Source organism: Pecten maximus, chromosome 14 (assembly GCF_902652985.1).
Source record: "Pecten maximus chromosome 14, xPecMax1.1, whole genome shotgun sequence".
Lineage (NCBI taxonomy): Eukaryota > Metazoa > Mollusca > Bivalvia > Pectinida > Pectinidae > Pecten > Pecten maximus.
This window is the reverse complement of record NC_047028.1, coordinates 26644265-26658937: the sequence shown is the minus strand read 5'-3', so window position 1 is coordinate 26658937 and position 14673 is coordinate 26644265. Positions and strand designations below refer to the sequence as shown.

Genomic DNA, 14673 nt, shown 5'->3' with positions numbered 1-14673 from the left:
CAGATGATACTTACATTACAAACTATATATACTACTATCCGGATGTTGTGTCACTTATACACAGAAAATTACTCCACTCTCTCGGATTCATCATCAGCCTTCTTCAATTGATTTTAAATCTGCCCCTCCATAGGGGTCTAAAGGTCTTGGACCAGGAATCTTGGCATTCTTTTTGAGTTATGCTTCCTGATGTTAACTAAAAAATGTGCAATACATCATAATTCACACAGACTAATCCTAAAGAATGTAACCCCATCAAACATAGGATCTGGGTGATGAGAGGGTTTGGAAAGCAGTCAAACACTCCCCCCCCCCCCCCCCCTCCTCTTCCCTCTCACTATTAAGTGGGTGAGAGAACACACCTCGTAACTAAGGTAGAATCCACCACATGTGCCAGCCACGTAAATTAAGTCAAAGCAGTTGAGGTAGATCTCTCAAGGTATTTGTTTAAATCCAGGAAGGTAACCCAAGGCTCATCAAAGCTTTTAAATTGCGACTTGCCAAACATCCGACAACTCTGAAATTGAAATCTTAATTGATATGAAGTTTCATTTATCCATGGTTAAGAAAAAAAAAATTCTGTCAAACTGCTGAATAAGATGACAAAATTTGATAATAATGTAGACGGGCAGACCTGTTGATTTGATAACAATTCTCCTACGCACAACGCCATTTAATATAATGGCTGCATCATCAAAATCAAAATAGATATTCCAACCATTTGTAGCTTTTGAATCCCCACCACCTAGGGATGCGACCAGTCAAACATTAGCAATACCCATTACTTAGTTCCAGAGAAGAAGTGGTTTGAAGCAATATAGGAAAACTGCTCCCTTTTGGCCCCACCCCTATGCCCCCTGCAGCCCATCATTTGTATAAATTTGAATCTGAGCTACCTAGGGATGTTACCACTGAAATATCAATGTCATACATTGCCTAGATCCAGAGAAGAAGTGTCATTAATATCAATATTAATTATAGACAAATGGACCCCTTTTGGCCCCAGTCCCTCAAGTCCTGGGGGTGGAGGTGGGGGTCGGCCCTATTTATCTGAATCGCAGCCACATACCTAATTTGGTTAAATTCTGAGAAGTGGCGTCAATTGTTAACGGATGGATGCCGGACGCCATGGTATGGCATAAGCTCACCTTGGTAAACCTTCTGAGCTGGTGAACTGATAAAGGATTACCTACTCATATATATATACAGTGCAACTTCCGAAAACCGAACCTTCTAAAAACCGAACACCTCTGAATACCGAACGAATTGTTATTGTACGGAATCGGTCCTTCTTTATTATGGTATTTAAAAACTTCCAAATACCGATCCCTCTGAATTCCGAACACCGGACCGATTTTGTCTCCGGTTCCTGATAAAGTATACCAAAAATTACTTCTGAAAACCGGCCTTACCTGAGCGATTATGACACGAGGTCAGGCTAGTCAACCGTGAAACAACAACTGTGACGGGTATTGTGTGAAGCCAAATTGTGTCTCGATCGGGACTTACGTTTACATGTAGGTGATTTGTACAGGTAATCCAATAAATACCCTGAGGGGCGTTATGATTGTAGTGTATAATCAACACGGTAATTAATACTAATTATGAAACAATGCCACACGTCATCGAAGCGCAGCAGATTCCATGTTAATCTTCGCAATACAAGTAGAGCTAGGAGCCTGAGTTTCGCATTCTAATCTAAATGAGGCCCAATAAGGGGTGTTCTTGCAGGGTCATAACTATACACACTGAAATGATGCCAGTGTCCGATGTTTATTTTTTAAGACAATACCGATATCGGGAATACCACCGGTATCAAGTGATCAATTGTAATTCATATTGAAGCAAGACATCTTCACACACTTTCATATCATTCGATTTTCCGTTTTTTGTAAAATCATTAAATATCCCGTATTAGGCCCCACCACATGGCGAAGCAACAGAATGCAGGTCGATCGTGAAGTGCAGTAAATGTATAAAACTATATAAAACAACAGTTAGTCATTTTAATTTCTTATATAATCTGTAATATATGCATTGATTTACTTTCATGATATTCATATTCTTCAGACAAACCAAATTATCTATGTGCGTATAGTAGGCCTAGTGTCGGTTTGTAATCGGGTACAATCTAACATCGTCCGACCAATTATATTCGGAACTCGACCGGTTATTTTGACCAACTTCTCCAAACCGAACCCTCTGTAAACCGAACAAATATCAATGTCCCATGCATGTTCGGTTTATAGAGGTTCCACTGTATATCAAAAATATAAATGACAAGATTTCTTTTGACAAAATGACACCTTCAAACAACATGCACTAAGCATTTTCAACTGAAAGCATACATTTGTGTAATAAAATTGAGACCTGACCCCTGGAAATAAAGAAGTTCAGTTGGAAATATATTGGAGTTTCCATAGACATAACTGATTATGGGGGCTAAATCGATGCAACTGACATCATTCTAGGTTTGGCAGTTATAAAGAAATATATTGCAGAGCTTCGTTGCATTTCCTTTGGCAATAGTTGATGTGGTATTGGTCTATTGGGAAGAGCGCATCGGATATAACACATATATCTGCATGTTCACATAACCGCAAAATCGTACTGAGATAATCTTTGCAGAATTGGAAGTTACAGCATTTGAAAAACATCTTTCGAATAAACCTAATCAAGAAAACCTATCCATCAGGAGTGTTGTCTATGGTATAAAAAATCCAGTCTACCATCAGAGACAAAACAATATCTGTCCGGAAAACCATTAAAATGAGACATCTTTTGACATTTTCTTGAAATCAACATTTTTTACAATAGCTTCGGATATATTTATATATATCTTGCAATAAAATTATTTTGTATCAATATAATGTCTCGTACGTTTGAATTGGAGGTTATACGGAAGTGTACAGCACTAGTATGAAGACATGCATATATTTATGGCAAAAACACAATTAATGCAGTGTTATTGTTTTTCCACCAATGGCTACCGATCTGCGATACACTGTAATCTGTTTTTGTCTGGAAAATGCTGGCTCATTCTGAATCCCGTAGACAATCTGACTCGAACAGAAACTTTGTCAATTTCCGACCAATCTATTCCTGATATCAGATTCCATCTATGAAAACCTCAATCAAGGAGACCCTCCGATGTAGCTTTATATCAATGTATATTAGTATAAGTAAAGTACAGTTGGCCATGTCGGTAATTCAGGCACTCTGAGTAACATCTGAATAAGTCAAAATGTGACTAAAATTGTCTTGTATAAAACAAGATATGCTGGGTGTTGCTAAAGCAATACAAGTCCCCTAACTGGCCCCCGCTAAAATTAGTAACAATGACCGTGACCCCAAAACCTTGAAATTCAAACTAGATATGTAGCTTCTCATACTGAAGTTTCATACCAACTTTCAGCAACATACCTTGAAGTATTGCTGAGAAAAGTGCAGAAATCTGAGTGGATGGCTGGACAGACAGACAGACGGCTGGGGAAACCAATTGCCCCCCCCCCCCCCCCAAATCCTGGCTTTTACCTATAGGGGACTTAATGAATTTTTATATTTTTTTTTGAAAAATTTTGAAATAAAATCTGCATGATCAACTTCTTTCATTGAAAACAAAGAATTTGAATAGAAAGAAATGTTTTCCTGATCTTATGGTGGTGAAAATACAGAAAATGTCAACCACTAGTAATAAAACAATAAAATACTAGCTGTTGTTGAAACACCTTGGTCCTTTGTTCAGTTAACATTTTGTGACGTTTAGTACCAGCACCATATGAGGAGTAGTGATTTAGCCGAACAAGTCTGGACCTCATAATGTCATATTCAAGATGGTCAGAGAATGAAAATGCACCAGTAAATCTATACAATTACACTATTTTGGTCAAATTACTGCTGGTAATGGAATAAATACAAGTAGAAAATGTGTGTACTAAGAACTGGTATAACTGTGATCTATAATGTCCATGTCCTGGTTTGTATGGAAGTTACCATAATAATATACAATTAGATAAGCCCACCATTTCTCTCATGATGGTGGTCATCAAGATAGTGGTCACCACCAGCATGTACCAGATTTCAATATTACCCTCTGTCATGTACAATCCAATATCATGTCGGAACAGAGACATGATTAGTGTTAGCAGGCACGATATAAACCAGGATAATTATTGATATAAGGGTCCCTACCAAAGGACAAGTCAAAGAAGTGCAAATATGAAGGGAAATGCTTAATTTTGCTTTCATGAGGACTTGAAGTTTGATATGAAAATTTGTTGTGAACTTTTCGAGATATAGTCCAGAAACAGTACAATGTTTGACTGTTTCCTTGGTTACAGAAAAATACATGGAAAATGAAAACTCCTCCATAGCAAAAAGTACTACTGGACAGATATCCACACTCCTGAAGTTTTATCATGTTATCCAAGACAATTTTTGAGACATGCCCCACAAACTTAATTGGGTCGCGAACATATAACCATATTGTACATGTATATCCCTACCAATAATTTTTGTTCCAATGCAAATATTTCAGTAGGGTATGCTGATTGATGGAAAAACAGTTTTAAACTGATCACATGAATTCCTGCATGAAAACATTTAAAGCATTTCTGAATTATAAATATTCTTCAAAATGATGAATTATGGTAGTTTAAGGCAAGGAAAATAACCAAGGTTAATACATAATTGGTGTTCAATTAAGTTTGAAAAATTCAATGAAAATATATTACATGGTGTTAAAAGCTTTATTTCACCACATATACATGATCTCCATGAATTAACATTGAAATATAAAAATAAAATCTGTAAAGTCTTCATGAACACATTGATCAGCATCAATGCATCATGAGGTTTGTGTTTTCAATTTGTCAAAATACTCAAGTTAATTAATACTCAAGGTCACAGGTAAGGTAAGGTAAGATAATAATTCAAGAAAATTCAAATTTTTTACAGTTAAAAATTGACCCTGATAAATCTTGACGGTTAAGTTTATATGAAGTTAATACTTTGTCTATATCAAATATGACCTATTTAAGCCACCCTGATTTTTCCTTAAAAGTCTTTATAACCCCCCTATTTCTTCAGAAATAAATTAGATTACTCATGGTAATAGCTGACCTACATATATTGCTGTTCAGTAAAATGACCATCGAATGATATTTCATTGACCGATGATAAGCCACTCTCCAGCCTTTGAGCGAGAAGTTAGGTTTCGGGCCCCCTTGGCTTATTACAGGATGATTAAGTAGCAGCCTTGTCATTTTCATTGTCAATTTAGCAGTAGTGGAATGCATCCCATAAAATTCTCACACATACCATCAATTATTAACATTTTATCTTAAATTGGGAACAACTTTTTGGCTAAATGCTCAAATTAGCCTTTAAGAATAAAATGTAAACTTGCTGTTTATAGAGTACAATATATACACAAGCAAGCGTATTAAGCCACTATGTGTGAGTAGAATGCAGCATGTTTCCGTTAAAAGCCATCTAATCATAGAACCGAGGAAAAGTACATGGCTACATCAATATTTGATGACAAGAACTCATAAACAGTTGATCGGTTCATTGAAATGGTGGCCAAACCCTCTTGGTATGTCCTAAGTCTGCCAATTGCTGCCTGAACTCTCGGCCACAATATCCAAAGTACAGACTATATAGCCATGGGCCCTAGCTACACCAGCAAACCTTGCCGAGGTACCAATAAAACGTTGTACCAATAGCGATCAACTAGCCAAAGTTTTAATCTAGCTAAATCTCAGTTATCGACCCATCATCAGGGCTTGTTTACATACAGAAACTACGATACCAAATACATGTATATATGAATACCATAAGATAGTATATTAGTTCAACCATTTTCACATTCAGCAGCCAACATGTGAAATTCTATATTGTTTAGTTCTAAATTCAACCGTACTGTGTAGGTAAAAATCTAGAATTCATTTATAACAAAAAATAACACACTCAATCAGAAACCCAAAATTACGCAAAATTAAAATCCGAAAATATACAAAGAAAACAAACTTGTGAAACTCGAAAATTTTAAAACAAGACATGATAACGGAACAAAACATTACGAAATTTCCTGACAGCGAAAATTGATGTAGCGTGTATTTTCCACCAGGAAGTCGTTTTGTTATTTTAATTCTGATAATAGAAACAGAGGGAAACAATGGCTCATTTGAGATATCTATATGTGTAGCGAGAATGGCCTTAAGGTATACGCTATGTAGAAGTTGGAGAAATAACATGTGGTTTCCTTTTAAGGATAATGACTTTAAGATTACGGAAAGACCATTGTCACGGATATGAGTTAATGTGTTACTCACGAAGACACATTAATAGCATATTTTATATGTCAGAAAGAAATCATCAATCAATTTTAGACCTAAGAATCAGCTTCTAATCTTCAGTATTTCATAATTTTGCTAAAAGTGAGCACATACACACAATAACTGGCCTTGTATGGTAATGTTGTAAACCCTGGCCTTGGGTAATGTTGTAAGCCCTGGCCTTGCATGGTAATGTTGTAAGCCCTGGCCTTGTATGGTAAGATGTAAGCACTGGCCTTGTATGGTAATGATGTAAGCCCTGGCCTTGTATGGTAATGATGTAAGCCCCGGCCTTGGGTAATGTTGTAAGTTCTGGCCTTGGGTAATGTTGTAAGTTCTGGCCTTGGGTAATGTTGTAAGTCTTGGCCTTGGGTAATGTTGTAAGTTCTGGCCTTGGGTAATGTTGTAAGCCCCGGCCTTGGGTAATGTTGCAAGTCTTGGCCTTGGGTAATGTTGTAAGTCATGGCCTTGGGTAATGTTGTAAGTTCTGGCCTTGGGTAATGTTGTAAGTCTTGGCCTTGTATGGTAATGTTGTAAGTTCTGGCCTTGTATGGTAATGTTGTAAGCCCTGGCCTTGTATGGTAATGTTGTAAGCCCTGACCTTGGGTAATGTTGTAAGTTCTGACCTTGGGTAATGTTGTAAGTTCTGGCCTTGGGTAATGTTGTAAGCCCCGGCCTTGGGTAATGTTGTAAGCCCCGGCCTTGGGTAATGTTGTAAGCCCTGGCCTTGGGTAATGTTGTAAGTCCTGGCCTTGTATGGTAATGTTGTAAGCCCCGGCCTTGGGTAATGTTGTAAGCCCCGGCCTTGGGTAATGTTGTAAGTCTTGGCCTTGGGTAATGTTGTAAGTCCTGGCCTTGTATGGTAATGTTGTAAGCCCTGGCCTTGTATATGGTAATGTTGTAAGTTCTGGCCTTGGGTAATGTTGTAAGTCTTGGCCTTGTATGGTAATGTTGTAAGCCCCGGCCTTGTATGGTAATGTTGTAAGCCCCGGCCTTGGGTAATGTTGTAAGCCCTGGCCTTGGGTAATGTTGTAAGCCCTGGCCTTGGGTAATGTTGTAAGCCCTGGCCTTGGGTAATGTTGTAAGCCCTGGCCTTGGGTAATGTTGTAAGTCCTGGCCTTGGGTAATGTTGTAAGCCCTGGCCTTGGGTAATGTTGTAAGTTCTGGCCTTGGGTAATGTTGTAAGTCCTGGCCTTGTATGGTAATGTTGTAAGCCCTGGCCTTGTATGGTAATGTTGTAAGTTCTGGCCTTGGGTAATGTTGTAAGCCCTGGCCTTGTATGGTAATGTTGTAAGCCCTGGCCTTGTATGGTAATGTTGTAAGCCCTGGCCTTGTATGGTAATGTTGTAAGCCCCGGCCTTGTATGGTAATGATGTAAGCCCTGGCCTTGTATGGTAATGTTGTAAGTTCTGGCCTTGTATGGTAATGTTGTAAGCCCTGGCCTTGTATGGTAATGTTGTAAGTCCTGGCCTTGTATGGTAATGTTGTAAGCCCTGGCCTTGTATGGTAATGTTGTAAGTTCTGGCCTTGTATGGTAATGTTGTAAGCCCTGGCCTTTGGTAATGTTGTAAGCCCTGGCCTTGTATGGTAATGATGTAAGCCCCGGCCTTGTATGGTAATGATGTAAGCCCTGGCCTTGTATGGTAATGTTGTAAGCCCTGGCCTTGCATGGTAATGTTGTTAAGTCCCGGCCTTGTATGGTAATGTTGTAAGCCCTGGCCTTGTATGGTAATGATGTAAGCCCCGGCCTTGTATGGTAATGATGTAAGCCCTGGCCTTGTATGGTAATGTTGTAAGCCCTGGCCTTGTATGGTAATGTTGTAAGCCCTGGCCTTGCATGGTAATGTTGTAAGTCCAGGCCTTGTATGGTAATGTTGTAAGTCTTGGCCTTGTATGGTAATGATGTAAGCCCTGGCCTTGTATGGTAATGTTGTAAGTTCTGGCCTTGGGTAATGTTGTAAGCCCTGGCCTTGTATGGTAATGATGTAAGCCCCGGCCTTGTATGGTAATGATGTAAGCCCTGGCCTTGTATGGTAATGTTGTAAGCCCTGGCCTTGCATGGTAATGTTGTAAGTCTTGGCCTTGTATGGTAATGTTGTAAGTCTTGGCCTTGTATGGTAATGATGTAAGCCCTGGCCTTGCATGGTAATGTTGTAAGTCCCGGCCTTGTATGGTAATGTTGTAAGTCTTGGCCTTGTATGGTAATGTTGTAAGTCTTGGCCTTGTATGGTAATGTTGTAAGCCCTGGCCTTGTATGGTAATGTTGTAAGTTCTGGCCTTGTATGGTAATGTTGTAAGCCCTGGCCTTGTATGGTAATGTTGTAAGCCCTGGCCTTGGGTAATGTTGTAAGCCCCGGCCTTGGGTAATGTTGTAAGCCCTGGCCTTGTATGAAATGATGTAAGCCCTGGCCTTGTATGAAATGATGTAAGCCTTGGCCTTGTATGGTAATGATGTAAGCCTTGGCCTTGTATGGTAATGATATAATCCCTGGCCTAGGATAATGCTGTAGGTTTAGGCCTTAGGTAATTCTAAAGTCTTAACCTCTAGGTAATATTGTAGGTTTAGACCTTGGGTAATTCTAAAGTCTTGGCCTCTAGGGTAATGCTGTAAGCCTTGAGTAACATTGTAATAAGTTTTGGCCTTGTTATGTTATTCAGCCTTGACCTCCTGTAATGGTGCCTTATATTAAATCAAATATTTTATCAGCCCTAATTTGCTAGATATCTTCATCCTCAGATATGTGTGTAACCCAACGCCCCTGTCACTGAACACTACCAGATACACTGCCTTACACTTAAATCACTATGGATGGATCGGCAGCCCTGGCGGGACCTGCTTTTCCAACCATAATCAGGGATTTTATAGGATATATTTTATTACAGCTAAACCTAATCTTCACCAACCAATGACATAATGAGATCCGAGTATCCATCTTTTAATGATTTATGGAGCATGAATAAAATGATGGTTTTGAACTCTTTTTTGAACTCATCGTAAATACAGGTTGTAATCTCCGCTAACCACAATGCCCTTACGGTACGAGCATAATAGAGCCGGCACGTTTTTCCACCACTCATTCACTTTTCAGTTCAGTAATACGATTACCGTGACTCACTTTCCATGATGATGATGATGATGGTGATGATGATGGTGTCGATTTTTTATCAGTCCAAATCCACAGCCTCAATGATTGAAGTGCCATTAACACAAATCCTGAAGAGGAGCATAACTGACCAAACTTTCTGTATGCACGGAGCAAATGAAGCATGACAATGAACGCCGGTAACAATAAATCCAATCCGAGATTTGTCAATACCTGGGTATGCATAATCACCGACATTTGCTTTTTCTAATTCAGTCATAATGTTATCACCCAGTTTCTGACAGTTTGAAAAATAGATATTGAAATCAGATGGAAAAGCAATGTTTGTATTTGGGTTGGTGATAAAGTCTATGACTATAATATCAAGACTATGTTGTTGCGCTTGTGACAAGGATAATGTGTCAGGTAGCTTGTGATTGATACCACAATTACAAATGTACAAGTGCACCTGTCAAATGCTAATTATAGGTCATCAATTAATTCAGAATGAACTACCTTGTTCAGATTTAAGATGAATTTACTTTCTAACTCAGTTGGAAAATTTTTGAGTTATCAATATTAGGCAGGAAAAGACTTTGAAGTATATTTTTTATGTTATACAATTATTTCCCATTGTTTAAACTAGTCTTCATCAATCCCAATTTTATACTAATTCTTGTGAAAACTTTCAAAGTGTATTTAATTCTTGCAAATTTTTCAAATCTGTCATCATTACTTTTAAATCTTTTAAAAACTACTTAGTTCTTGAGATTTTTCCAAAAGTGTCATTAAAGTCCTTGAGAAGTTTTCAAATGTGTCATTACTCCTGGGAACCTCTCAAAAGGATCATCTATTCTCTTGAACCTTTTAAATGAGTCTATTTCATTACTGTCCACCTTTAAAAGTACCATCAGCATTTCTTCGGAACCTTTTAAATTCTTCGTCAATTTTGTACACCTTTCAAACATATCACCTGTTCTTGAGTCCATGTCATACCATTTCTTGTATACAGTTTAATGATATCAAATCGCCATTGATAAAATTTGTTTTCACAGATTTTTGACATTTGGAACACTTTTGAAAAGAAGATACATGTAACAGTAAGCCAACTATACAGTTTTATAAAACCCCATATCAGTAAATATAGTATATATCGGAAGGGAGCTTACAGCCTTAAGTCTTGAATATGTAACAGCAAGTTAGCATACAGCCTTAAATCTTGAATATGTAACAGCAAGCTAGCATACAGCCTTAAGTCTTGAATATGTAACAGCAAGCTAGCATACAGCCTTAAGTTTCCAATGTGCTACAGTAAGCTAGCATACAGTCTTAAGTCTCTAATGAGTAACAGAAAACTAGCAAACAGCCTTAAGTCTCCAATGCTTAACAGTATGTTAGCATACAGCCTTAAGTCTCCAATGTGTAACAGTAAGATAGCATACAGCCTTAAGTCTCCAATGCTTAACAGCAAGCAAGCATACAGCCTTAAGTCTCCAATAAATATTAGAAAGCTAGCATACAACCTTAAATCTCTAATGAGTAACAGAAAGCTAGCATACACCCTTAAGTCTCCAATGTGTAACAGTAAGCTAGCATACAACCTTAAATCTCTAATGAGTAACAGAAAGATAGCATACAGCCTTAAGTCCCCAATGCTTAACAGTAAGCTAGCAAGCATAAATATAGCCATGCACTTTCTAAGGTTATCATGACAATTAGCCTCCAGTTACCCACCAGTAGTCTAACACAACAAACAGCTATCAACATTTTGAAAAATCTTAATTAACCTTAATGCCAATGTGTTGTACACATTGATACTTAATTTGTTCGGTTCCTTGAATTCTACATCAAGGAGGCTGAATTAAAAGCTGCATTAATGTAAATTAAATAGATACACTTTGGCTTCACATACAGCCATATGAGTGTGTTCTGTAGTAATACCCCGATTTTAGCTTGTAGGATACAGACAATGTGGCCTCCGCATGAAGCATAAAGGCTAAATCTATCCTGAATAATTCACGTTTGGCGATCCCTGGGTAGGTCTGTGTTAGTGTGATGAACCACATCAAAAGCGCAAATCATTGCTGATAAAGTGTTAAAAAAATCTCTTGTTTTCAATGGTTCAACTGTTCGTCTGATTTACTCCCCGGGTTAAGTTTATAGGCTGTCGGGGTTGATTAGGGGGTTACTCCCTGGGTTAAGTTTATAGGCTGTCGGGGTTGATTAAGGGGGTAAGGGGGAAAGGGAGGGAGTTAGGCAGGGCTAATACAGTAAGGCAGGGTCGAGTTCGTACTCGGAGGATAATACACAATTTTTAACATGACCAGTTACTGCGACCATGTGAGGGGTCTTTAAATCTGCACACAATGACTATTTGCTACAAAACTGTACAAGTTTACAACATCAGTTGAAAACCTCAATACGGACAACAGACAATAACCTTTTTAAATGAAAAGAGAATAAATTTGAATACAGAGAGTACTGCCATATCAATGTACCATAAGTATTGTTAATACACACGGGAACCTTTTACTATTGAACTTTATTTTACTCCGGTGTGACGGTATTGATATTTCCATTGCTAGCTCATTCTTACCTATAATTGTTCAAATATTTATATACTGATTCGGATAAATAATACTTCAAATGCAATTTCTCTAATGATTCTCTGGATGCTTGTTGATTTTTTTCTATCGTTTCAAAGGTAAAAGGAGTACAATTCAACCCCAGGTTAAACTCAAAGTGTCGAGAATCTCCCCAGAGTTCCGCCGATACTTAATGAGACTCTCGGAATAAAGTTGTTCAGGTTTACACTGACGCTGATAATCTACATCCTCACGCGCCTCCTGATCTAGGGCTTTGAACCATGAACACTTTAATGATGGCTTAATTGGCAGTGCTGACTTTCCGACAAACAAGAGAAGCACAAATCTTAGAATATCAGACACACAGGCTACAATTTGTACAAACCTGATTTGCAATGTCAGAAGATTCATAAAAGATTTCAATTACCATACTTATTCTCAAATAAACCCCCTTACCTAAAGTGTAAGAGTTTATAATATTATGTAATTCACAGGTCGATGGAATGGCTCATTTGTTAATCACATGTTTGGTTTGATCACAGTGACTGATGTCAAGGCACATCATTAAAATAGAGATTCTCATCCTTAAACCAGAAAATTTTTTTATGCTTTCCAATTAATTGTCATTATAAAAATTGTTCATTGTGTTATTTATGGAAAAATTCATATTTATTTTTGGTATGTTTAAAAAGATCAGTCAACTAACTACCTCTACATGTATGTTCTTGATATTATTGTGATGTTTGTCTCAGAGGTGATATCCATGTATGATGTTAAGTTGATTTGGTCAATTTAGAAAAGGAGTATTTCATGTTAAGTCTGTACAGCTGAACAGAATTTTTGATGCTGAGTGCAAAAAAAAATATTAAAGATCTCGCTACATATCCAAACTAATGATACTAATAAACCAGACCGTTAAGTATAACTATTTCAGGTTTTTGCACAGGAACTTTGATCATAGTTCCTTAGAAAACAGAATCTGTAGCAAGTTAACACCTGTATATCTATTCCGGCCAATCAGAGGCATCAGTGGCCATCTTGATTTCTGTAAGATCTTTGCTTTAAAAAAATATGCCTACACTTGTAGATGTATTATATATAGATTTCTCTACCGATGTTAAATGTATGATGAATATATAACTTACTGTTTCTGTATTGATAGGAGTTCCTGGTTCATGTATCTGAAATGACAAGGAAAAATTCATCATTATTTTTTCCGCGAAAATGTCTTCAATAACAAAACTGCATCATGATATACTTTCCAAGGAAATAATCAATCTTAGATATTATATATGTCTGCCTTTTGACAAATTGACTTTGGTCAAATGTTGCTACCCCCAGCAACTACAATACTGGGTGATTCTTTGAAAAAATACACTTTATGACTTCAAGAGAACCACAATGCATCACAATTACAAGGCTAAACTTTTTATAGACAACACAAAGCATATTTTCAAAAAAAAATAAAAAATTCTGGCCTTGAAAAATGATTTCAAGTTCCGTTTTAACTGTCACATAGTGAGTGTTGAACTGTAATGATAGTTTACTATGTATGAAAGTATCACCCAGACGAAATTCTGTCAGCTAATGATAACGCTGTATGATCTTCTTACCACTAGGAAACTGATGAAGTCATTAAACTTTGATGTCAACATAGAAAAGTTGCATTGACATGTGAGATCTCATTTACACAGACATACGAGTAGCTTCTGTACGATCACATAGAACTGGCACTCTTAGGGGACATTCATTCACAAGTCATATACAATGATTTATAAAACAAAGGACTTCCAGAGCTATGAAATGAGATTGGTTAAATTGCCAGGCGCCATATTGTTAAATTAACTGTCAGGCAATGGTGAGTGGCATGAATTTCCTATGATATTCTCTCTCTTCTTTGAAGGAAATTTTGAAAAAAAGTCACATAACAAAAAGGCGCCGGTTTATGGGGAAAATCAGGGTTATAATATTTATAAGTATTAAATAGACATAATCTCTCTGATTAGTGCTCTGAACAACATGATGCCCCGTATCATTGATGCTTTGAGAAACATAATGCCCCATGTCATTGGTGGTCTATTAGCAACATGATATGCCTCGTATCATTGGTGCCTATAGGTCTGAGCAACATGATGCCCCATATCATTGATGCTCAAACCAACATGATACCTCATATTGTGGTGCTCTGAATAATGTGATGCCTTAATTTGATGGTAGGAGCATAGTCTGGACCAAGATCAGCAAAAAGGGACAATCTCCTTATTGGTGCTGGTGACAATATCGACCCAGAACAGTAAATAAAGGGCCATTATGCCCCAAAATGTTGGTGCTCTCAGAGCAATATGGACCCATTTTAGTCTGATATCCCTAATTGTTGGTGTTTTGAAAATTACGGCCTCAGTAAAATTAGACCCAATTAATGCTTAGTACAGTTTTGTATGTTGAACAATATGGGCCCAGAATAGTTAAATTACCTAGGTAGGCCAAATGCCCCTAACTGTTGTAGTCCCAGAGCAGTTTGGACCCAGGCATAAAATAGATCCAATATCCCTTATTGTTGCCCGTGCTTTGAGAAATATGGACCCAGTAACATTAGGCCCAATTAATGCTTGGGGCTATGAGCAATAAGGCCCAAAAACAGTAAAAAGAGGTCCAATTTTTATAATA

At 37.7% G+C, this 14673-nt stretch overlaps 1 protein-coding gene across 1 annotated transcript in view; it reads right to left on the bottom strand.

Annotated features, from left to right (window-relative positions):
• The window catches only part of LOC117341832, a 55476-nt gene extending 42265 nt beyond the window's left edge, over positions 1 to 13211 (bottom strand). The window contains 1 exon segment of the mRNA XM_033903694.1: positions 13152 to 13211. Coding sequence (XP_033759585.1) covers positions 13152 to 13211 — 60 coding nt within the window.
• Positions 13212 to 14673: the final 1462 nt, after the last annotated feature.